Source organism: Crassostrea angulata, chromosome 2 (genome assembly GCF_025612915.1).
Source record: "Crassostrea angulata isolate pt1a10 chromosome 2, ASM2561291v2, whole genome shotgun sequence".
NCBI lineage: Eukaryota > Metazoa > Mollusca > Bivalvia > Ostreida > Ostreidae > Magallana > Magallana angulata.
In genome coordinates this window covers 74625431-74650133 of record NC_069112.1, presented here as the reverse complement: position 1 = coordinate 74650133, position 24703 = coordinate 74625431, and the positions used below count along the sequence as shown (strand labels likewise).

At 31.6% G+C, this 24703-nt stretch overlaps 1 protein-coding gene across 1 annotated transcript; it reads right to left on the bottom strand.

Annotated features, from left to right (window-relative positions):
• LOC128174853 (uncharacterized) lies at positions 1–23687 on the bottom strand. Its single transcript, XM_052840285.1, has 6 exons — positions 23087–23687; positions 22261–22380; positions 21953–22165; positions 13361–13654; positions 12572–12689; positions 1–136 (listed from the first exon to the last, which is right to left on the bottom strand). Exons 1-6 carry the CDS (start codon positions 23685–23687, stop codon positions 1–3), a joined length of 1482 nt encoding a protein of 493 aa, XP_052696245.1.
• Positions 23688–24703: the final 1016 nt, after the last annotated feature.

Sequence of the window (24703 nt, the reverse complement as noted above, 5' to 3'; positions counted from 1 at the left end):
TCATGTACCAGATATGCTTGGATTGTCCAACGGTGATCGATCTTCATCAGTCTTCTTTTTTTTACCGCCATGGTCTTGCCTCTGGCTGGGCACTGGACGCTTAGGATCCATAGCAACGGCATATCGTTTTCTCAACCTTACACAATGTAAAAAGAAAACTTTATTGTTGTGTGAATTATTTGTTAGCCTTGACTTCCTTTTATAAAATCTCGTTAATTTCAGTCATGTTTATCTTCCATGTTATTTAACACATTTATTTTAAAAATCTTTTGTTAAAATAATAATTCCCTTTTTAGAAAAAAAAAGTCACATATTTTTTTACAATTGATCAAATTAGATATTGGGGCACACGCAAATACAAGTAATTATCTAAAATGCAATATTTCACCTAAAACTGAATTTACAAAATTCAGCCAATCGTGACTTTAAAGAGAAAAATAAAACGACAAAATTCTGCGAACAAGGTTGCGTGTTAACAGAATATGGGGCATCGAGAACATATAAAACAAATAAAAACTATGAATTGACCTAGTGTATTAACAGGATTTAAAATGGGTTGAAATAAAAAGGAGACGATATGTAGATACTTGAATAAATCAAATAAGTGGTATATGAACATGTATGGAAGATAAAAATGTATTAGAAATGAACAACAGTTACTTGATATAAGCAATAAAATGTAACTGACTTCACTTTCTTAGATATATCAAATTCTCAGATACTCTTTATAAACGATTTACAAAATTTTTACGTACATAATACTGTTTTCATAGGAAGTAAAATAACTCATATACCCACCATCGAACATGTCATTTTATCTTCGTTACTTATCTTGCACATCCATACAATAAATTAATAGGTTTTAGCGAATACAGTAATGTTTACAATGTATATGAGGTTGTTTTTATGTGCATTTTTATAATCATTCACATAATATAACATGCTAATAATATAAACAGTGGATATATTGATTACTTACAAATAACTCTGCATTATTATATGGTTGTGTTTATGTTTAAAAACACTGAATTTTTTTTTATTTTGTTGTTGTAAAAGCGCGTAAGTGCCACTAGCTTTCGATTTCTTGTCATCATAGTATCTGACAAGTCAACAAAAAGATCAGATTGTAGCTATATATTCTATACTCATCTATTTTTGAACGGAAAGAACGGGATGATATAGCAGAAGTAAAAGTGTATTATGCCGAGAGGGAGCACGGCGAGTATTTTCCAGGTAATCCTTAATAGCCCTGACAGCGGGTATCGAACTCTCAGTGTTAAAATCAATGGAGATGTGATATGTGCTAATGTTTCGCCTGAGCAGTTAAACATTTTTCAACACGATTGCTATACAAAAAAACCGGAGATACCTACATTTGATAACAACAAATTAATGAATGTTTATTAAAAAATCTTATACAAATTGTTTAATTCTTTTAACGAAATTGTTACATTTGAAGAAAAGAATGATATACATCGACTATAGCTTCCTTAAAACCTATCTTAAAATAAGTTGAAATTGTGTTATTTAGGTTTCAATGCTTGATTTTAGACTGAGTTTTTTGGAAGTTAATTCAAAAAAAAAATACTTCTTACTAGGATTTTACCTTTCATTTGAATAAACTTAGTTCCATTCACTTAAGAATGATTTGTGCTGTTGTAGTCGAACTTGACCCAGTGGTTTTTAAAAAAAAATTCAAAATTGTAAAAAGATTACAGACAGAAGAACAGACAGACAGACAGACACACGACGCTAGACTTAAAGTGATTAGAATAGCTAACTACGTGTACATCGAGTAGCTTATTTAACATTTATATATATATATATATATATATATATATATATATATATATATATATATATATATATATATATATATATATATATATATATATATATATATATATATACGTTTTCCACAAAGCTTTAAATCAGCTGTTGTAGCTGGCAAAAAATATATATAGCACTATGCTTGAAAATTAAGCAACATTAAATTAATTATTATTTCATGCATTTTAATTTAGATTAGACACATTTCAATCTTGAAAATTGAAAGTAGAAAAAAATTAGAGTAAAGCTCTTAGCAAAGATACGAGTAGGTATTCGATGCAACTTATAGTTGCAAGTCGAGAGTTTTATATAAATTTATTGTTGATCTATCAACACCAAAAATTGAATTTATTTTTAAAATGTTGTTTATTATGCAACAAGTTGCTAAACTGTCGGTTACTTAATATAAATGTATCTTAAGTTAGTTTTTATTGTATATTAATTAACACAATTTATTTTCAGACAGATCACAGAAGACTAAACTAACCAAATGAATACCAGGGATATGTCTCTCTAAACTGTTTACGTAGTTGTAAGTATCATAAGGAAAATTCAGTTTTTTATCTTGAAAAACTGTTGCTTGACTTTCTTTTGAAAGTATTCATGATTTAAATTTTTGTAAAAAAAATCAATGAAATATTTATGTAAATTCTAAATGCCTTTTTTTTGTTTTTGTTTTTATTAGTATTAAACATCCAATATTATACCTGTAATGCACTATGATATGCATCTTGTTGTATTGATACAACTATTATGTGGAATATTTTTTTAGAAACTGGCTTAAGTAAAAAGGCTACCAATTACTAAGGAAGTCCAAAGGCATAGGATAAAGAATTTTTCAAGATCCTGACATTCTTCTTGAGTTCATAAATAGTTCTACACTGTGACTGGAATATAAGTGCCAAAGCATGATCATTAAAAACATTTAGAGTGTCCCCTCTTTGCCCGTGACGTAATAAAACGACCTTTTATACAATGGCATCCCGGTTTCCACATACGACTGACGAGAAAGGTACTAAATTCGAAAATAAGCCTATGAATGTAATTGTTGTTATGTATTATCTTTTGTTGTTAACATATCAAATTTTAGGTCCTTGACAAAACAAAACACTTATTAGGTTTGTTACTGACTGATTACAGAAATGTGTAGTGTCGGTAAAGTCCATAGAAGGCTCGGCTCCGCCTCGCCTTCTATGGACTTTACCGACCCCACAAATTTCTGTAAACAGTCAGTAACAAACCTAGTGAGTACTATTGTTTTTTGTTTTAATATTTAAAGTCTGATGTTTATTTTTCTTAGCTGCTCCACCCTACAATGGACTTCCAGGGACTCCCTGGATGGCCTGTGCAATTTTTTGTATAGGCCAGTCACTCCATCAGGTTTGATTTTGTAATATAGCATGTGTGAGATATACTTAATATATGGATATAAAATCAACAATGCTAGGCATCCTAAAAGTGTTGGATCTAATGTTTAGATACTAATGGTTTACGACTCCCGCGATTGAATTTAACATGCAACCAGTCCGGTCCCTTCTTTTGGACACAATTATACAATTATGTACAAATAAAGTGCATCATGCACATGTATATATATATATATATATATATATATATATATATATATATATATATATATATATATATATATATATATGACTGACGTCATGAGAAAAGGGCCCTTTAGGTCAAAATTTCACAAATTTACTTTTTTGTCAATTCCGATTAATCAACTCTATCTGAATACAAATATACAAAGATATCCAAGATCTTGTGTGTTTTAAGCATTTTATGACAATTTTAGTAAGATATGTTAACACGACTTTGAAGTAGCTGGTCGAAAACGTAATAACGTCACGAACGTCATATTTTGTTTCGCATTAATTATTTTCTTCTATACTTCCTTTCACATCGTCTTTATTTGTTTAAGGTAGAATAATTTACTAATTTTCTACAATTCTAGATTTCATACAATGTTAACGAAAGAGAGTAAAACCTTTTGAATATCCAGATATAGTTAAAGTTCTGCAGCTAATCCAGATACACTTCCGATAAATCCATATGCAATCCCACCCCCCCTACCGAAAATAAGATAAATAGATAGATAAAGGATATTTAAAGAAAACAAATTTCAACTTCTCCCCAACCTTTAAATGCATCAAAGTTATTCAAGCTGCAGAGTGGCAAATAAGCAAACATGTAACAAACAAAGATACAGATTGTCAAATTCGATGCATATGTTTCCACAATTTTGGGACTAACACGAGTTTCTTTTCAAAAAGAGAAATATTTAGTTTTTTTGATCAACATTTTGCACGGAAATTTTATCGCATATTTACTGAAATTACTTTTTAAGTATCTTTATAGTCCTGAAGCAAGTTTAAAATCAATAGCTGTTTTTGAAACTCGGAAGTTTTCTGGTGTTAAATTATTTTCCCTATTTCTCTTCTCTTTTATTCGTTATTAATACTTAATTCTTATGAAATTACCGGTGAAAAAAATCAGCTTTGACTGCTTCACTGAAAAGTTCCAACTACAAAAATGTGGAGAAAAGGTTTTAACAAAAATGGCATCTTGTTTTTATAGATTTAAATTTACATCCACTAAGTATGATTCCCTCTATTTCTTACGAAAATTAATTGTAATTCACAGCTGTATAGAAACTGAAAGGACTGAAATCTCATCGGTCCAATTCTTACCATGCAGTTTATCGATCGGTCGAAATCTTGAGCAATCTAAGAGAAATATCACGGATTGAACGAAGTAATCATGATGATGCCAAACTCAAATTCCCATATAAGACGCTTTGGCTACAGCTTTTACATAACGTACTGGTGTACATTAACAATAATTTAGTGACTTTAACTTACTTATTACGCTTAATAAATCCATGTATTTATTAAAATAAAGATGTAAATATAAACAATAAAATGTTTTCTTCGGTGAGACATGCGGGCTTTAATGATAGCCACATTAAAGAACGAGGGTTACGTTAATTGTTTCGGTATTGATCGCTCCCTTTTGTTTATGTTAATTGTTTAAACATACTCGTACACACCTAGTTAAGTGTATCAAATACGACAGAGGCCCCCCCCCCCCACCCCCCAACGTACTAAATCTACAATTCTATTCAAACGCTTTTAATTATAAGTTCATGCGTACCGTTGTATGTTTTGTGATGCGAATTTTATAAACCATAATCGTTATAATAATTAAATATTAATATATAAGCATTATTTACAATGTTTTTTTTCAAAATGCAACATTGCATGTAACTTTCAATAAGACTTCTGCATTCATTATGTCCATTTTTTTTTACACTAATCGATAGTTCAGGGCCGATAAACGTAGCTTATATTCAGTGAGAAGTAACATTTTTACATGTTGACTTATATTTAGTTTTCTTACTGTCGATATTACACGATGAATGAATAAATGTATCTCTGCACTCTCTCTCTCTCTCTCTCTCTCTCTCTCTCTCTCTCATTGAATACAAATATCGGCCAAGTGATTATCAATTTAAGAAAAAAAAAGATGAAAAATTATATAAAAGACGTTTATAGAGTGCAAAAAATTGCATACGGTGTTCCGAAGTTTTAAGAAATATCGCGATTCTCGGATTTTTTTTATTGCAGTAGATTGAAACATCATTTACATCGTATGAAGATGAATTGTACGTCCATGCATATTATTAATGTTTGTTAGTGTCGCACATCTAGTGTTTTAATCATATTTATCGATAAACATAATTTGTTTATTTATAAAACGGCAATTTTATCGACATGATATCAAAAGTAAAGTAGTATAATGACTGCATTTACCAAGCTGTTTAGTTTCAGGAATTTTGAATCATGTACGTTACTGATTTGAGATGAATATTAATATAAAGATGCTAGAAATCCATTAATATGTGGTGAGTTCACATGCATGTTATGATTATTTTTTTTTTAATTTAACGTAAAATAGCTCAAAAAGTACACACAACATGTTGTGTTCAAATAATACACAAGTTTGTCATTCGTACAAGCAGGTATAATTATGTGTTGTTTCATTAACATGAACATAACATGAAAATGTCACTAAGAATAAGATGTTTCCATTAAATCAAATGCAATAAATCGGAGTTGATTTTTACGCTGTGAAAAAAATTCTCAAACTTTTCGAATCCGTTAGTTACATGTATTTTAATTCGTTAAATAATTTCAATCATTAATTCTATAGTAAAAGAATTATGCGAGAAGTTATTTTGTATGCATATTGGTCGTAGCACTATAACTGAGACATGGCCGCTTGTCTCGTGTTCCTTCTGACTTTTTTAAGAAGTGGTGTGATCGTCTCCCGTGAGGTGAACTATTTAAAAAATCTTTTGAAATATTTGACTTCGTAATTACTGCGCAGATAATTGTTTGATTTGAAAAATACTGCTCTGCATCGATTTGGTAAGTCTCAGCCCTCAACTCCTCTTATCAAGAACGAGAATGCAGTGAAGTTTTTTTTTTTTACTTTAATAAATCATACATGTTTTGCTAATGAAAACTAAAGTTATACAGTTTTACTCAGAATACTTTATAAATCACCATCGTAAATCAACGATCAGTCACATTCAATCATACATAATAAGTAAGCGTATGCGAGACGGGCTTTTGGTTTCCAACGATGATTAAAAAAAAGCGATATCCGATTTGAGCATATATATTTTCATCACACACTAGAATGGAAAATGTGGTGTTTAAGTTTCATACCTGGTGCAAAAGCAGCATTTTTATGATATTTCAGCATCAACTTGGATGCAAAATTACGCGTTCGAAATGTGTAGATTGACGTTACATGTGTTAATTTCATTTATTAAATGTTTATTTTTTAAATCAACATGTAATATTTGATTGAAAAAATATTAATCGCAGTATTAAAACAAGGCCAGACTCTAGTTATTCAAAAAGCACAACACAGACGCAGAAAAAATTAGAAAGAGCAAATAGAAAAACTTCGTTTACAATGCCGCTACTTTGACGTCGTTTTCTGAGCATTGTGACGTCAAAAGATCAGGGCCCTTTTCTCATGACGGCAGTCATATATATATATATATATATATATATATATATATATATATATATATATATATATATATATATATATATATATATATATATATATATATATATATATATATATGTTTATATAATCCAACATGAGTAAAGTTAATCCACACAAGTAATAAATAATAAAAAATAACAGAAAGCCGATTCAAAACTCCTGAAGATTATAATGAAACTGGTAGAGTTTTGAATCGGCTTTCTGTTATTTTTTATTATATATAATCCAAAATGAGTAAAGTTAATCCACACAAGTATTCACGGGAAAAACATATATTATATTTTATGTTTTCTTGTACAATTATAGAATATTTGAATATATTATATGTTTTTCCCGTACTATTACAAAACGCTTATACTATGACGTCATAATGAACTCTGAAAAGCGCAACATATACTTGATGTTATATGATGTCACAATGACCATTTGAAATGTATGTACTTATGTATCTATGGTGATTGTTCGAAACTCCTGAAGATTATAATGAAACCGGTAGAGTTTTGGATCGGCTTTCTGTTATTTTTTATTATATATATAGAGGATATCTATATTGTGTGATTTTATATTTGCTTTGTCCAACGAGTTGAAATGGTGTATATATTCGCGAGACTTGCCGAGCGAATATAACCATTTCAACGAGTTGGATAAAGCAAATATAAAATCACACAATTATAGATGTTCTATTTATCTCATATGAACAGTATTTTTTAGTTTTTGAAATGTTCCCTAAAAGCGACGATTGATTTTTTTCTTTTCTAATCGATGGTGCAATGCGGCGTAAGCAGCTGATATAACCTTGCGCTGCCCAAAATTGTGCGTATTTGAATTAGAAAGTTTTCGCATCTGAATATGAATTATCACTGAAATATACTTTGTTCTAAGTTTTTGTTTTTCTCTTATTTTGAATTAAGCCTTACAATTACAAAAGAAATGTTGCAGATTAGATTTTAAAAATTAGATCGCGTGACCTCATTACTTTGAAAAGTTACGAATGCCAATGATTTGAATGACTCAATTACTAGAAACATAATGTTACGAGATGTTGTTTATTTGTGAGAAACAAAATCCAAATTCAAAACAATTCAATCAACTGGAAGTTCATTATATACATGTAGCTGGATTTTATGTTCATTTTGATTTCTTGGCTGGTGGTGGCTGGAAGTCCTGGGATGCATTTTGGTAAGTGTAAACATTTATATTGTTTATGTGCAAGATTGCCCCTGCAAACAGCAACTGGGCCTGTTGAATGCTTCCTGCGGCTGACGCTTGTCCGTGTGGACTTGTGGTTGAATCTGTATTTTTCGTTGTAGACAATATTTTGGACATTTCTTTTTGTTTTGTAACTGTAATTTCGGAATAATTGTTGATGGAATTCACATTTTTGTGGCCAGTTACTTGCATTATATCCGTAGGTGCTATATTGTTTTCCCTGAGTTTTTGGACACAGTATTTTCTCGTGCTTGTGTTTGTGAGGCGCTTTCCAGAATCTGCAATTTGTGGACATTTTTCAATCATTTTCCCCCTAATTTTCACGATTTTGTTTACTCCAAGCCTTTGTTTAATGAACCATTTATCGCTATTTTTGTCCGACAATGGAATAGTGCGGGTCGCAATATAAAAAGGATCGTTTGGTTCACAAAACCTCTGTGGTCTTTAACTTGCATATTTCTTATAAACTTCAATTGGGTTGTTTTCACTCAAATGGGGAATTGAAAATATTTTGCGAAGAACTTTTCTTGTGTCACCCGTGTTAGCACCGGTGCGAGTTTTTTTTTGTCTCTCATAATGCTGTAAATATTCTGTGCCATCAGGGTTTTTATGTAATGAAATATCCCCCGAACAGAGGTTATAGTGTTCCTGGTGTCCACGCAACCCTAAATGGATGGCATTGTTAAACCATACCGTGTTTAACAGCGACTGGGGGGAGGTAACTCCTAGAACTCCAGAGTCATAGAGAATATTAATATCGTCGTCAGATAACGGATCTGCTTTTTGTGGCCTATTGCCCTTCCCTTTTTGTTTAAGATCTTTTTGTTTGGCTTTCAGAGCTTGTTTGGTGGCTGTAAATATATTATCAGGCGACTGCAGGATGCTTACTTCGTAGCGGTGTCGTCGAAGGGCTATATCAATACTGGAAATCATACTTCTCAATGATATCGGTTCAAACTCCTCTCCCCCCTTTTTCCGAACGCTTAATATAAAATTGGCAATAAACACATCTAATTCTGTAGGAGAAATTTTGTAGAATTCACGCATTTCATTTTTGGAACGAAGGAAAGAACTGAACAAATTGTCATCAATGTTTTTCTCAATGTGTTTTTGTTTTCTTTATCTTGAATGAATTTTTCAATTTCTTGACTCTCGTAATGAACAAATCTTGACTCATTATGATTTGACAAGTTTTCTTTCAAAAGTTTGGCATTATCATCGTTATTTTCTTCTGAGAGCTATGGTTCAAATTATGCACTCAAAACTTTTAAACGCTCAATTTCGGAAATTTCTGAATCAATAACTGGCACTGGCGTTGATTTATGGGTTTTCTCATCTTCTGAAACTTCACCAACAGCTGTTTTTAGATTTTCTTCGCTGTCAATGTCTTGAGTTTTCGATAATTCATTGCAAATGACAAAAAAATCTCCCTATTCTTTTCTTCACTCATTTTCCAAACGCCATCAAATTATTAAGCAAAAGATTTTTGATAATTGATTGTTACGTCATTTCACGAACGTGATTTAGATCCAATTATTCATATTTTTTCATAATTTACCGGGTTTTCCAACGGAAAAATCCGGTTATTAAAATGGTGAAAATGCCGGGTGGGCGGCTGCCAAAAGGGTACCCTCATTGTACGGATAAATCCCCCTACAGTTTTCAAGATAGGAAGTTGTTCTTTTGCAGATCAATTGTACATATATCAGAGGTGTGCATATTGCTAGGATTTAGATTTCCGATTATTCATTTTTTGGAAAGCAATTGCATATAGGGTACCTGCATTGTACAGATAACTCCTCCTACAGTTTTCAAGATAGGAAGTTGTTCTTTTGCAGATCAAATGTACAGATATCAGAGGTGTGCATATTGCTAGGATTTTGATTTCTGATTATTTATGAAAAAAATATTAGCTTTTGAACTTAGTCATTTTCTGGCAAAATATTGCATATAGGGTACCTGCATTGTACAGATAACTCCTCCTACAGTTTTCAAGATAGGAAGTTGTTCTTTTGCAGATCAAATGTACAGATATCAGAGGTGTGCATATTGCTAGGATTTTGATTTCTGATTATTTATGAAAAAAATATTAGCTTTTGAACTTAGTCATTTTTTGGCAAAATATTGCATATAGGGTACCCTTTCACCTTATCCAATTCACTGGATACGGGTTAAGATAGATTATGGATACAGTTCACATAAAAGAAAACCCGGTTTGCTGTCACATTGACAGCTTTTCACTTGTTTTATTATTTTTTATTAATACAATTGTTTCTAAAATTAATTTTTGCATACAAATGTAAAATAGTAATGTTCAATACAGCTCCACTTAAACTAGGTCATTGAAGCGTTGAAGCGAGGGGATGTGTCAAAAGTAGTTCCGACCGGAAGTATTTGATATAGCATCACCCGTGTGATATAGCAAATATATATATATATATATATATATATATATATATATATATATATATATATATATATATATATATATATATATATATATATATATATATATATTGTTGTTTTTCTTTAATGTCAACAATCAGTTTTTGTGAAATCAAATGTTTATGTTTATATCAGCTGTTTTGTTTGTGACGTCACAGTGCGAGACAGAATTTGAAGTGTCGTTTGCGGTGAAAGAGGTATGACAGGTGTTTTGTTTTTTTTGTTAGTGTCGCTATTTTATAAAATTTGAAAAGTTGCTTTTGGCTTTTTTTTTTATTTCTGCATTCGACGTGCGTTACAAATGGTGGGGGGGGGGGGGGGGTCGTTCGGGATATCGAACATTTGGAATTTCATTTGGCAATTACTACAAGGGATTGATATTTAAATATATTCGACTGCTTTTGTATAACTGGTTGAAATATTTTTGTACACACACCTGTTTAAATGGCGTTTTTATTTCTTAAAGGACTTTCTAAATCGACTGACGCAACGTGGTTCTAAGAATGCAGAGATAAGAAATGTTGTTGTATAGTAATTAAAAGAAGCGATCATAGAGACAAATTATTTTTAAAGTAAAAAAATTGTGAAGAAATATCATGAATTTGAATTGAAATTTAAACTGAGATAGAGCAAGAGAGAGAAATACGTGCATATGAATTTGAACAAGAGAGACTGATTAGAGATAGAAAAAAGAGGAAAAGTATTGAAAAAAGAATGAGAACATGAGCATGCATTGACAATAAGCCAATTAGAATTTGATACTCAAAAAGAGAAACGAGAAGATGATAAGGCTAATGCTAGGTCAAAACCTAAACTTTAATTTTGTAAAAATATAAGCCTTGTTTCAAGGTTTAAAGAGAAAGATGTTCACAAGTACTTGATTCATTTTGAGAAAGTTGCAAAACTTAGATTAAAGGTTATTCATGACCTAATTGTTTGTAATAAACCGTACCGTAGGGGAGGAGGAGAATAAAGAGTTATTTTCTTCTTGTGCAGTCACTAGAGCCATGGCTCATAGATCCTGATCAGAGGATAAGTTTGGTATAAGTTAGATAAAGAAAACGACTTTACAATTGGTCTAGATGTGATATTTATGTCTAATTTGTCAAAATCAGAGTTATACTTTCTCTGACAACCAACAGTCTGTGTCTGAGGATTAAGTGGTGTGTTTATTTGAATTGTTTGATAAAATGCTTCTTACTACGGATAGATTTATATCTGGGCAAGTTCATATTGTTTGTCAAATGAAAAAGGTTGGAATCAGGGAATCAATTATTTGCTGCAAGGAGGGCTAACCAGGAATCATTGAGTTATCTCTCCCTTTAATCAAATATATGCCCATACTGTTTAAAAACCATTGCAAATCTTGAAAGAAAAATGTCTAGGTTAAGAAACTGAGACAAATCTGTTAGATTAGGTGACCAAATTCAAAGAGAGAATTACTCAAGTCTAGACCATGGCAACTAAAAATCTTAAGATTAGTCAGACAAAAATGAAAACTTGGTATGACAAGGATAACAAAACTTCAAGTTTTCAAGCCTGAAGACAAAATCCCTGTCTTATGACCCATTCCAGGTCAACCATTGCTTGCTTAGTATTTTTGCAGATTTAAGGTTGAACAAAAGGTCAATTATGCTAATAATGTTAAAAATCCAGGTCGACGCAAGTGCAAACAGCTCCTCCCTATTGATTTGATTAAACGTAGATGAAAAATTTAGGGCAAGCTGTAATGGATATTTTGACACTGGGATAACAAATTGTTGTGTCGAACTCATCAGAACAGATCAGAACTATTGTCATGATCACTTTATCCAAGGTTGAACAACTCTGTTATTTTAGCTGAAACCTGTTCATTTTCATGATAACTAGGGAAATGAGCTCAAAAAATCTTGTATATGAATTTTAACACCTGTGCCCTGATGTACCTCAATATACAAATTTGGTATACCATGATGTAGGTGTTGGTGATTTCGATAAATTTTGCTTTAATTACCTAGGATGTTCTTTAGCTGGCATTGTTGCTTTTATTTTTTCTCCTTCTTCCTGGTTAAGCTGCTCAATCATGTCTTGACTTGGGGATAGTGGTTTACAATATGTTTTCCATTCGATTTCTAATGACAAAGATAACATATCATTATTTTCAGTTAGGAGTGACTAAACTTTAAACTGTAAAATAACTGTTTAGGAGATCCACAAATTAATTTCTTTAAGAACACGTCTGCATAAGTACTTATATTCAAAACAATAATTTGACCAAAGAATTCAACCGAGATCAATTTGTAGCCGCTTAAAAATATACTAGGGACATCCGATTCAACAGAGTATAACGTGATTAAAAATGCCGAGAAGAGGAAACTCTTATTTTTACTCGAAGCCCCAAAACTACCGCGTTTTTAAGAAAAACATATTTTAAATTTCTTTCTTTACTTTATAACGGAAACATTTTTAGTCGATGATCGGCGTGACCGAGCGATAGTCAAGTACTCGCTGACATCCTTGTTTACCATTTATCATAATGGTGATTATTTATCATCATATTATTGATAACTGTAACTTGAGATGTATAAGACTAGATGTTTAAAATGTTGACAATAATGTTCATACTTAGACATTATATAACGTACGCCTATAGAATCGTATCCGTTACATAGCTTTAATGGTGATGTAGATGAATTGACCAAAGTACACGTATCAAAACTGATGCAACATGATAAATATAGTCAGCTTTACACCCATAATCATGTATACAGAAATGTTATATCTAAAATAGAATATGGTTTACCTTTCCAGTGGTCAAGGAAAATTACATTTAAGTCAACGATTAGAAAGTCGATGTTCAGTTGTCTCAGTTTTTCCTTGTCCTGTTGCCCCATACCTAAAAGTTTTCTGTAGTAGGTGTCTTTTATAGCTAAAGCTAAAAAAAAGCTATTTGAATGAGAAAATCCTCCAACCACAATTTCTTTTGACATACATCCCACTATGGCAGCAACGGTGTCTTTGATTTTTTCTATTCGTTCTGAATTATATTCAGTCAGGTTTCCAAGGACGTGAACCTGAATGTTTTTAAATCCGTTTTCTGTAAAATGAAAACACAAATATATTCTTAAGGTTTTATTTTATAAACGTCTTTTTTATCCTTATTTATTTTTTTGCAAATAGTTTAAAAACAATCAACAGTTCAAAAACTACTATGTTACAACCCCGAATGTCATTACACTACATATAAAACGTATGCTGCATATTTCAATTATTAATTGTTAATTCAAAACAATCTGTGTTTGATATAACAGAAATCCCCTTACCAGTCCCATTTTTTAATTATACAGTTCAGTAATAATTAAATTAAATTCTTTGTAGAAGAGGGATAGTAGTTCAAATATATATATATATATATATATATATATATATATATATATATATATATATATATATATATATATATATATATATATATATATATATATATATATATATATTTCAAGACAGATATACATCGTAGGCATTGCCTGTTTCTGTGATCAATTTTTAGAATAGGGTATCTCAGTTTGAGATAAAGCCATGACATAAATAAGCAAGCTTAGACAATGAATGGTTCTATATCGGACACTAAAGACCTTCTTTTTGATTTTTCTCAATTTAAAAACCTTTAAGTCTGTTGTTGCGCTGTTCTAAATATTTAAAAAGTCTTTGTTCTGTTTTTTGTCAGCATGATTTGCATATAAACCAACATATTGAGCCTATATTTATAATAATCTTAAATTTTACTTTAGAAGAAAAAGCTCAGTAAAAAATAGTTTAAGCTTACTGAAGAGCATACATTTTGAAGAAAAACATTCGGAAAAAGTTTTTGTTCCCTGAGCTTAGGTTTCTCTAGCTGCATGCCTGTAGCTCCCGGTCGAGAAAAAAAAACTGTTGGACGACCAGGAAAGTTCAAATTCCGTACATGTAAAATAGTGGCAATTTACGCCACAAAAAATCGCTTCGGTTTTAGACTAAATAGTCTTATTTCTCATTCTGTCTAAATACTTGATTCCCTCAAATTTTATTACAAATATTGTCATTTTTTTGCTTGCCGATATTCTTTTAAACAATATTCCCAGCCCAGTTAATAAAAGTGGTGTGGTTTGTTCATATATAAAAATAACGACTATTGATCTACACCTAAATTTAATATCCTACATTATTTGATGTCGGTTAGCCTGTTTAAGAGAAAGTCTAAGGCAATTAGAGTGAAAACAACAATAGTACAATGCTTTTAATGATACTGATTTTTCCTACAAATATGTGTGAAAATAATATCAAACAGTCCAAAATAGCGCAATTTGCTGTGCGCCATGCAACTTTTTACTACACAAAACTGTTGCTCCCGGGTCGTCCTTCTCATTTTTTGTTTTGGCTGGTAGCAACAGAACTCCAGTTATTTGACCAATTATGGTATTAAGTTTCCATAATAATTATGATCAAGCATAGCAGGAAACACGAGGATCATAGCAAGATCAGGTGATTTTTTTGCATATTCTTTTATATGTTTCCTTTGTTAAGTAAAATTCATTGGCTTTAAAATATCATTTTTTTAGAAATATTATGAAAACAAAACTTATTAGATTTAATCACAAATTAAAAATACTTTTCCATTGCGGTTGCGCCTGTTTAAGACAGTCTCCAAAGTATTTCGGAAATTTCAAACAATTAACTAAAGTAACAGTAGTTTCCTCAACAAAACTCGTTTATTGAAAATCCTTAAGATATGTAGAAGGCATTAATTTACCACACAATATGGTTTTAAAGGCCTGAAAATACAGTAAAACACGATTATAGCAAACGCGTTTATGATGAATTGACGCTTACTGCGTCTTTATTTTGACTTTATTGTAAGTGTTGTAAACTTGACGAATTTAACAAATTACAATTATAACGAGATAAATTAGTCCGTCCCTGGGACTTCGTTATAAGTATCATCAGGTCTAATTGACTCTCTGATATTATTTTTATTATATATAATTTTAATGTAATATATCATTTCTCAAACTTATTCAAAAATAGTTCTTTTTGGTTAAATGCCTTTTATTACAATGCTCGACTAAGTCTCTGTTTATAATTAACTTGTGTCAAGCGTTAACAAATATCTTTTATTCAATAAATAAGACACGATAAGAAGTTAGGTACATACTAACACCATTCGTTGCCACAAGGAAGTTTGGATAATTTGCTAACAAACAACTTTTACATAATCACATGACAATCAATTAAGAAACCCTTATGATGTCCCCTTTACTCAATTACTGTCAGGATTACGGATTAGCGCGGCTTTTGTTTAGTCAACGCTACATCCCTCCTTTCGGTTATGAGGCCCCCGAGAGGGAAATTATTTTGTTTTCTTATTAACTTAAATATTGCAAACCTATCGTGTACCCTACCTTGACCAAGAGGAATTTTTGTATCGAAGCCCAGCGCGTCACTTTTGCTGGACGCTTCCGAAATAAAAGACATTTTCTGCACATTTGAACTCTTGGTCATATTTTACAGGTAGGCAATATTTTACTTACTTTTTAATTATTTTTGTATTGTACGTTTTTATGATCTCAGGTTTATGTGTTCAATTTTACTTAATTTCTATAACACATCAATAAAGTTTGTACTTCATTTTATATGATTTTTCTTTGTTCTTGTTGCATGTAGATAAGTCATTTACATAGATCCCATTGTATGCTGTTGAAATGCGTAAATGTACAAAAGTAATTTAGTATCGATTGAAAAATCATCTCATTTGAAAATCTAAAATTACTTTGGGTAGATTTATCTGAATATTTGAATTACTCTTTAAATTATTTTTATGCTACACTTTTACGGAAATTTGTGTGTCACATGACCAGTTCTAAATTTAGTCTCCGCTTTGTTTACATGAGTTCGCTTCCGCCCGAACTGAAAATGTCTTGACTTAAGGAAAACATTGTTAATCTGCACAATACATTTGATAACTAAATGGCATAACGATGTAAGTTGATAACTACATAGTTTTACTGTAATTCGTTTAGGGATTTATTGTCATTGCATACTTTATGATTCTGATTGAGGTTTTTATGACAATAGACATGTACAGTGATGCTGTGTGTGTTTTCATTAAGCATTAATGATTTCAATTCTTTTATTTGTTTTAACTTCATAAGTGAAAGTCCAGAATCAAAATCTATTTCATCTTTATTCAAACACATCTTTCGATTCAAATCATGAATTTAAATTGAGTACATGTAGTTTAAAATTATGCAAATAAGACCCTATGTTTATGTCTGCTCCTTCATAATTTGTGTACCTTATCATGGCTAAGTGAAGTTCTCTACCATTAAAGTTAATTCTCCCCACTTAAATTAATCTCCCCACTGGATTATAAGCATTTGTACTTTATGTGGTTTTTGTACTTTTGTTTATTTTTATTGATGTTTGCACATGTAAGTCATATGATTAATTTTACATAATGTGGTCATTGATATTTTATATTATCTTTTGCACTATTTTTATATGTGCAAAGACTCATTGTTTATAATCTTATGATTTATATGTTATGACTTTGCTGGACGCGTCCTAAATAAAAGACGTTTTCTTCACATTTGAACTCTTGGTCATATTTTACAGGTCAACGTTAATTATATATTTCAACCCCAAATTCCATGATGACATAAGCGTGATTACTGTATTTCAGTACATACAGATGAATTTAGAATGGAACAGGGGATTAGAATTAATGCCATTCGACAAAATACGATCTTATTCTGTTAAAATAAATTATTATTCATATATTAAAGTTGCATGTATATGCATCCTAAACGTGTTTCATGTATAATTTTTACCCCTTTATATTTTTTATGCATTTCCGTAAGTTGTTTGAAATAATTTTCCATTCGAAAAAAAGGATATACTAAAAGCGAAGACGTTTTCTTCACATTTGAACTCTTGGTCATATTTTACAGGTCAACGTTAATTATATATTTCAACCCCAAATTCCATGATGACATAAGCGTGATTATTGTATTTCAGTACATACAGATGAATTTAGAATGGAACAGGGGATTAGAATTAATGCCATTCGACAAAATACGATCTTATTCTATTAAAATAAATTATTATTCATATATTAAAGTTGCATGTATATGCATCCTAAACGTGTTTTATGTATAATTTTTACCCCATTATATTTTTTATGCATTTCCGTAAATTGTTTGAAATAATTTTCCATTCGAAAAAAAGGATATACTAAAAGCGAAAACAAAATGTACATCTCAATCAAGAAGGAAGTTCTAGTATTCAACTGATTTTGTAGTTTTAGCAATGTGTTCAATATGGTTTTTTTTAACTTAGATCAAAGGGAGACGTTTACGTTAATTTAATCACAGACCAATGTCAAAAATAATATGGCAAAATCAGATAAGATGCAGTGATAAACATATATGCAAAATTAAAAAAAGAAATATTAAGCAAACGTCAAAACGATTTGGTATGAAAAATACCGAGTTTTGATTCGAGTTTACCTTGGAATTTAGGGAATATTTTTCAAAATAACTTCTAATTCTTGCGTTTACCTACTAAAATCAGCAGTGGACTATAGCTCTCTATTATGTTTGAATCGGTTAGAGCATTTATTTTTACATCTTCATGTACATGAAATAAAAAATGTCCAAAAGTCACAGATAAACGCACTGGCTAAAAACGAACAAATGAATGAATGATTAACAAACTGTTATAAGAAAGAATGATTTTAGCTTATGGTTTAGATATGCTAAACATATTATTGTAACGCCGATAGACTGTAGATTTTTTCCAAAATAAAATCGCAAGGTTTAATTGCGTGCGGTAATAACTATTATATACGAAAGCCGAGAAGGATCATTCGAGATTCGAGATTCAAAATACGAGATTCGAAATACGAAATTCGAGATTCAATATCTAAATTAAGCAATCAAATCATAGATCTGAAACCTGTATCCTAGCAACATCAAACTGTTCTAAATATAGATCATTCGTACATGCTCTTTCCTACAAATAAATGTCTAAATAGCTCTTATATTGTGGTTATAAAATGGTTAAATTAACATTGATAAATTGACCCCACACAGGATAAACAATTACATTAGTGATAACACTGTGGGCTTTGCAAATCTATGTGATTTTGTTTGTCCTGTATGTATCCCCCCCGAACCATTTTAACCCGTTGTGTATTCGCCCCAACTGTGTAAAAATGGGCTCGCGAAGAAAGATCTGTTTAATCTAAATAATAAAAACAGAGTGTGGTTTTAGCTATGAAACGAAATTCAATGAAATAATCGACATGTCAAATTATATGTTATCATAAAGTTTTAAACCATAGAAGATATAATGATTTACAACCTCAACGACAACAATCCAGATAGGAATAGTGTATTGTAGGGTATCAGTGCCATTGTCGATGAGAGAGAGAGAGAGAGAGAGAGAGAGAGAGAGAGAGAGAGAGAGAGAGAGAGAGAGAGAGAGAGAGAGAGAGACAGACACACACACACAGACATACACAGACAGACGGACAGACAGACAGACAGAGAGTTTTGTAGTGTCAAATTCAGTTTTGATTTAGAATTTGAAATTAATTTGATTTGTTACAAGCATATATAGACAATAAATAAGCCTCTAAAAGGAGAAAAGAGAGGAGGTAGCTAGGGTAGGGCAGACCAACTAGCAAGCTTTAATTTTACATCGACTCTCTCTCTCTCTCTCTCTCTCTCTCTCTCTCTCTCTCTCTCTCTCTCTCTCTCTCTCTCTCTCTCTCTCTCTCTCTCTCTCTCTCACCACCTAGCATTTCCTTTTCCGTGAGGGGGTTTGGGGTATTTGTGATGTCTTACATTAGCTAGCGAAAATGATAAAAAAACATGAAATGTTTCTTTAAATTGTGTACGGATGTTGTACTCCAATAATCTGTTTTCAGTATATACATTTCAAGAAGGGGGGGGGGGGGCTATATAGTCCTAATTAGTTTGCCAGTTATTCTGTACCCACTTTGTTTTCTCTTCGTTTTCCAGGGTTTTTTTTATTTGGCTCGGCAAATTGATATAAAACGTTCTGTGTAGCTCCATAACGATGCACTGTAGATAAATTATGAGTAGTTTTACTTTTCATAAACAAGTACATATCCGTACTTGATTTTTAATTTGACTCTTATAATCGGATTTAATATTCCAATAAATATAGGGTAGGAAAGAGTAGACGGGACTTTTTTGCGCATATCTTACTGTACCATTCATTCAACACAGGTATTAGCACTCATCGAGTTCGACTTGCTTTCCTTTTTTTTTCATCCACTGGATTTAAAGCTATTAATTTTTGAAAATATTTTGAATTTATGGCCTGATTATATATAAATTAGAGCTGTGCTGGTGCATCTATTTACCCAAATGGACCAAAATATAACCAAATGAATCTAAAAAATTTGATAAAATTAGTTTTAAACGTACGACTCTTTTTCAATTCTAATCGGGTATGTCCTTTAGAAAAATCTTGAACCACACACATTTTAGCAAATAAAACGACAATTGTTTCATTTTTTTATGGGGAGGGAGGTGGTGCCGGTAATGGACATGTATTGCTTGTGGCAGTTGTGCTATACTCTCATTTGTTATCATACGTAATACTACATATTGATATAAAATGAAAGTTTCCAATTACACTGTACATAGCTTCTATCATGCATTTTGACCCGTGCGATAGTTTAAAACAATTTTTAAAAGCATTTAATGTAATTCCACCGATCATTTTTGAAATTTAATTTTCTGGATCCCCGCCTGATACGTCCGCCTTCTTGTATATTAGAATTACATGTACGTTGACCATATGTACACATGAACTTAATCAGCTATGTTATGGGACGATAACATTTGTTATCAATGATAATGATAAGGATATGTAACAAATAACAGCCTTTTTGTGGGTTTTTGCACTGATTATTTGAGATAATTTGCCGCCATCTTTTATGCATTCCACACACCACTAACAGTTTCTTTAATTGGTGTTCTGTGTGTATGGCGACAAATTGGTAAATTTGCATCACTCACTCCTTGTAGCTTCATCCTGACTACATTTTATCTGGCTAAGTGTAATGTAGTAGTATATTAAATACACACATCTTTGTTTGCAGTGCTAATTTACATCTTTAGATCTTTACTTACAAAAAAGTAAACATCCGTATGACTTATATGTAATTATTGTCAATTTTGGTGCGGGGGGGGGGGGGTAGGAAACTACAGAGAAACTTAACTTGGCTGTGAAACATATGCTTTTATTCTTTCTTGTTGATATATCAATGAATGAATTATAACAAAAAACATGTACAACAATTAATTTTGAAATATTCATGCACAATCAAATTTTTAAAAAGTTTTACTGTTCTCTGCACAAGAAATCGGCAATGTGACCAAATTGGCACCCTATCATCCCTACCTTTAATTGTAGAGAGTAGGTATCCTTCTATATTGAAAACAATTCCAAAAGTAAGACTCATAATAAGTTGTTTACTGAGGAAAAGGAAAAAAATTGTATTTATTAATAATTCTGTATGATGTGATAATATCTCAATGATTTGTTTATAATCATAGTGCTAGTGTATCACTGTATGCATACATAAAAACGATAAGTAATGCTTATATTTATTAGTGAAACAGGACAGATTATTTATATCTAGATTATTTAGATACATGTACTAATCTTCATGCGGGGATCTAGAAAGGAGGGGGTCAGGGGATCTGGACCCCCTCCTCGGGAAAATTGGAGCTTATTAAATTTACATAGTAAAATTTTTAAAAATTGGCCTAGGACCCCCTACAGAAAAAATTAGCTACGCTTATGAAGTTCTCTACCATAACCGCATTTTTACACAAAAGGGGTGAATAAACCCGGGTTTTAAACTATTACTGGTGGTGAAATACCCCAGGGTTCAAACGCATCAGGTGAAAATGCACCTGGGCAAACAAAATCACTTAGATCCGCGAAGCACACTGTATTATTACTAGTCTACTTAGATATTCTGTGTAAAAGTAAATACAAATAATCATTTAGTTAGGTAGGAAGAAGTGAACATATGATTTATTTTTAGGAAAGAGCATGTACGAATGATCTTTATGTAAAACAGTTTGATGTTGCTAGGATACAGGTTTCAGATCCATGATTTGATTGGTTAAATTAGATATTGAATCTCGAATTTCGAATCTCGAATCTCGTATTTCGAATCTCGTATTTTGAATTTCGAATCTCGAATGATCCTTCTCGGCTTTCGTAATTATATCACTAATCAAACCAAAACCAACAAACGAAAAAGAAACTATGAAGCCAGTTCCTGATATCAGTTACTTAATATAATTACCCGGTGGTTTTTCGTAAAAGCACAATGCCTTTTGAGCTTCTGCATATTCGTAGCATTTTTCAAATAAGTCTAGACAATCTATTTTCTTCATCAAATACTGCATAAAAATCACGTCGGATGGAATGAAAAGCTTTTCCTTCTTCAGAAACTTCAAGCAGGCACTCACTGTATTTGCTTGCTCTAAAGATGCCATATTGTCAACTCTGTAAGTATCTAAAATTGAAAGTCATGTAAATTGATGATGCGGTTTATATCTGTTCTTACATGTAATTGTAAACTAAATATATATCAACCATTTCAAATCTTACTTTCAATGAAATTCTTTAGTTGATTTATTTTTGTCGCAGGGATTTTTTCTGCTAACTCATTAAAGAACGCTGCAAATATCACACCCGTACCCCTGTCGTCGTAAAACAGATCTAAGCCGCCTTTAAAACGAACATTTTCCAATATTTTAAACAAAAATTAAATTGTTTTAACTTAGTATTATGATTTTAATTGTTTAAGTATTATCAATTCAATTGTATTTGATAAATTGAGGAGTTCATAAATGATAAATAAGTATATTTATATATCTTTACCAGCTTCACTGTTGCCTACATCAGATATCTCAACGTCAATTATAAAAAAAAATGTCAGTGCATTTAAACAATTTTATTTACACTTTCATTTTTCTTTATTTTTATTCTTGGATTTTATTCGTATGACCATATTCCCCTCTTGAAATTTCTAACAATAAGTAAATGTTTATTTGTGTATATAACATTTTGTCATTATCTTTTTAACATTCAATCGTAAAATTGCTAAAAAGCATACATGTATTAATACAGATAAAAAGGAATCATTCTCGAAATATCACGAGGTGATAATTTCGGTGGTAGCGTGATCAAATCCATTGTATTTGACCATGCCGCTACAAAAATTATTATCTTGTAAAACTCAAAGAATGATTCCTTATTACTAAAATAATCTGAGTTTTTTTTCACTGTTATAATGTGGTCCCCGACATTTGTGGAATCATTGCCCAAACCGTGCTGACCCCTTCCCCCTCCAACCTTTAAACATGTGTATGATAAAATGTTTGCTAGAAAACCAATTGTTTTCAATTTATTTATTTATATCGTAAATACCTACCTTGAGGATGTTCAACATGAATCGGCTTTTCCGCTTGTCCAAAATTAAGGTCGCACCTTAAAAAATACCTTACTCCCCGTTCATACAAATTTCCACCAGTAAGTTGTCTCTCTATTTCAAGAACAGTCTCCTCTAGTTCAGTCCAACGATTATTAAATTCTGTCTCCTCCATCACACCGTTTGTATTGTGTGCTGAAACCTCATTCCTTCGTATTCGTATCCTCTCTATACAGGCAGCTATACTGTTATCACCTGTCTTTGGTGGATTTCCCCAGCCATTTTGGTGATTAGGAATATTGCAAATGTTCCGTAGAATGATGTACATTACACTTATATCCAAGTGTTTGGCTGCCAGTGCTTTGTTTCCGTTAGCTGGATAGATTAGTTTCTTCTGTTCAGTGTTCATGATTTTTTCCAGTCTGTGTCTGTTTTTATCAAGCTCTGATCGGAGGTCAGCAGGTTTAATGTAACGACTTAGGACGTCTCTTAATATGTCGGTACAAATGGGCACGGTCAGAAGACAAAAACGTAAGAAATTTTCGGCAGGTTTGCCACGATGAAAATAGTGAGTGGAGGACTGTCTAGGATCCTCCGCATCCATGATCTACATTGAATCAAATTAATTTGTAGTTTTAATTTATAGTGCGCTAACGTACTAACTTTACATAACTAATCATTATCTAGCTTTGGATTTAGTATGCTGCTTAACTTACTACCAAACTCTATTACATTCCGTAATACATATTCATTATAATAAAAAAAGTGACTGCATGATGTAAAATTTCACTCTTGCAACAAATTTCACAACCCTTCATAAATTTTTGACAAATTGAGCATTGTTTTTTTTATTTCAAACAATACAAAAAAGAGAGTCCATGAAAATGACGTATTTTTTTTTTACCAATGACAAGGTCAATTGGTTGACAACTTCCCACTTTCTCAAGCTTAAGTCTTCTCTTTATTAAAAGAATCTTTTGCTTGTTGACTTGTTTTTCCTCATGGTGTTTTCATTTCATAAATTGTACAAATATATCTGAAATCTGTGTTTGAAAATGAGTCTGTGTTTGAAAATGCAGATTTAAAACAGAAGCTGCCTGCTCTCTCGCATCTTCGGTAGCCAAGAGTTTTCGGTCCACTTAGCCCCCCCCCCCCCCCCCCAATAAACCCTTGGCGAACTCGGTGATGTGGTGGCGCTATCTAGCGAGAAACTTGAGTTGCGCCCCTTGCAAATTTTCATTTTAATCGAAATAAACAACGTGTTATTAACACATAATGACATTAATACAACTTGAAAACATGTTGACTACCAAATATCGGAACATACTTAACGATGCTATTTTAAAAATACTAATTAAGTGATAACCTAGGAAAGAATGGGATGTTTTATTCATAGTGTTTTGTAAGGACCTGTACCGGGAGTGCAAAAGTCGCCAGTTTATATGAAAACTTTATGCCATAAACCAGGTTTCGTTGTTGTGAATATTGCGGATCAAAGAAATTAAATAAAACGCAGCTCATTGAACCTTTTAAAGCAATAACCATAAGCAGGAACGTATATATACTAACGAGATAGGCATGCAACGTCTATATACGCCATGTTTACTTCCTGTGCTACCA

What these genes read in the sequence shown, in the direction of transcription:
- LOC128174853 (XM_052840285.1), bottom strand. Translation starts at nt 23,687, where the DNA reads ATGGATGCGGAGGATCCTAGACAGTCCTCCACTCACTATTTTCATCGT. An exon ending in TCATGTTGAACATCCTCAAG is followed by an intron (nt 22,381 to 23,086) that starts GTAGGTATTTAC and finishes TTCGTTTTAAAG; the next exon opens with GCGGCTTAGATCTGTTTTAC. An exon ending in CCAGCTAAAGAACATCCTAG is followed by an intron (nt 137 to 12,571) that starts GTAATTAAAGCA and finishes ACATTGTGTAAG; the next exon opens with GTTGAGAAAACGATATGCCG.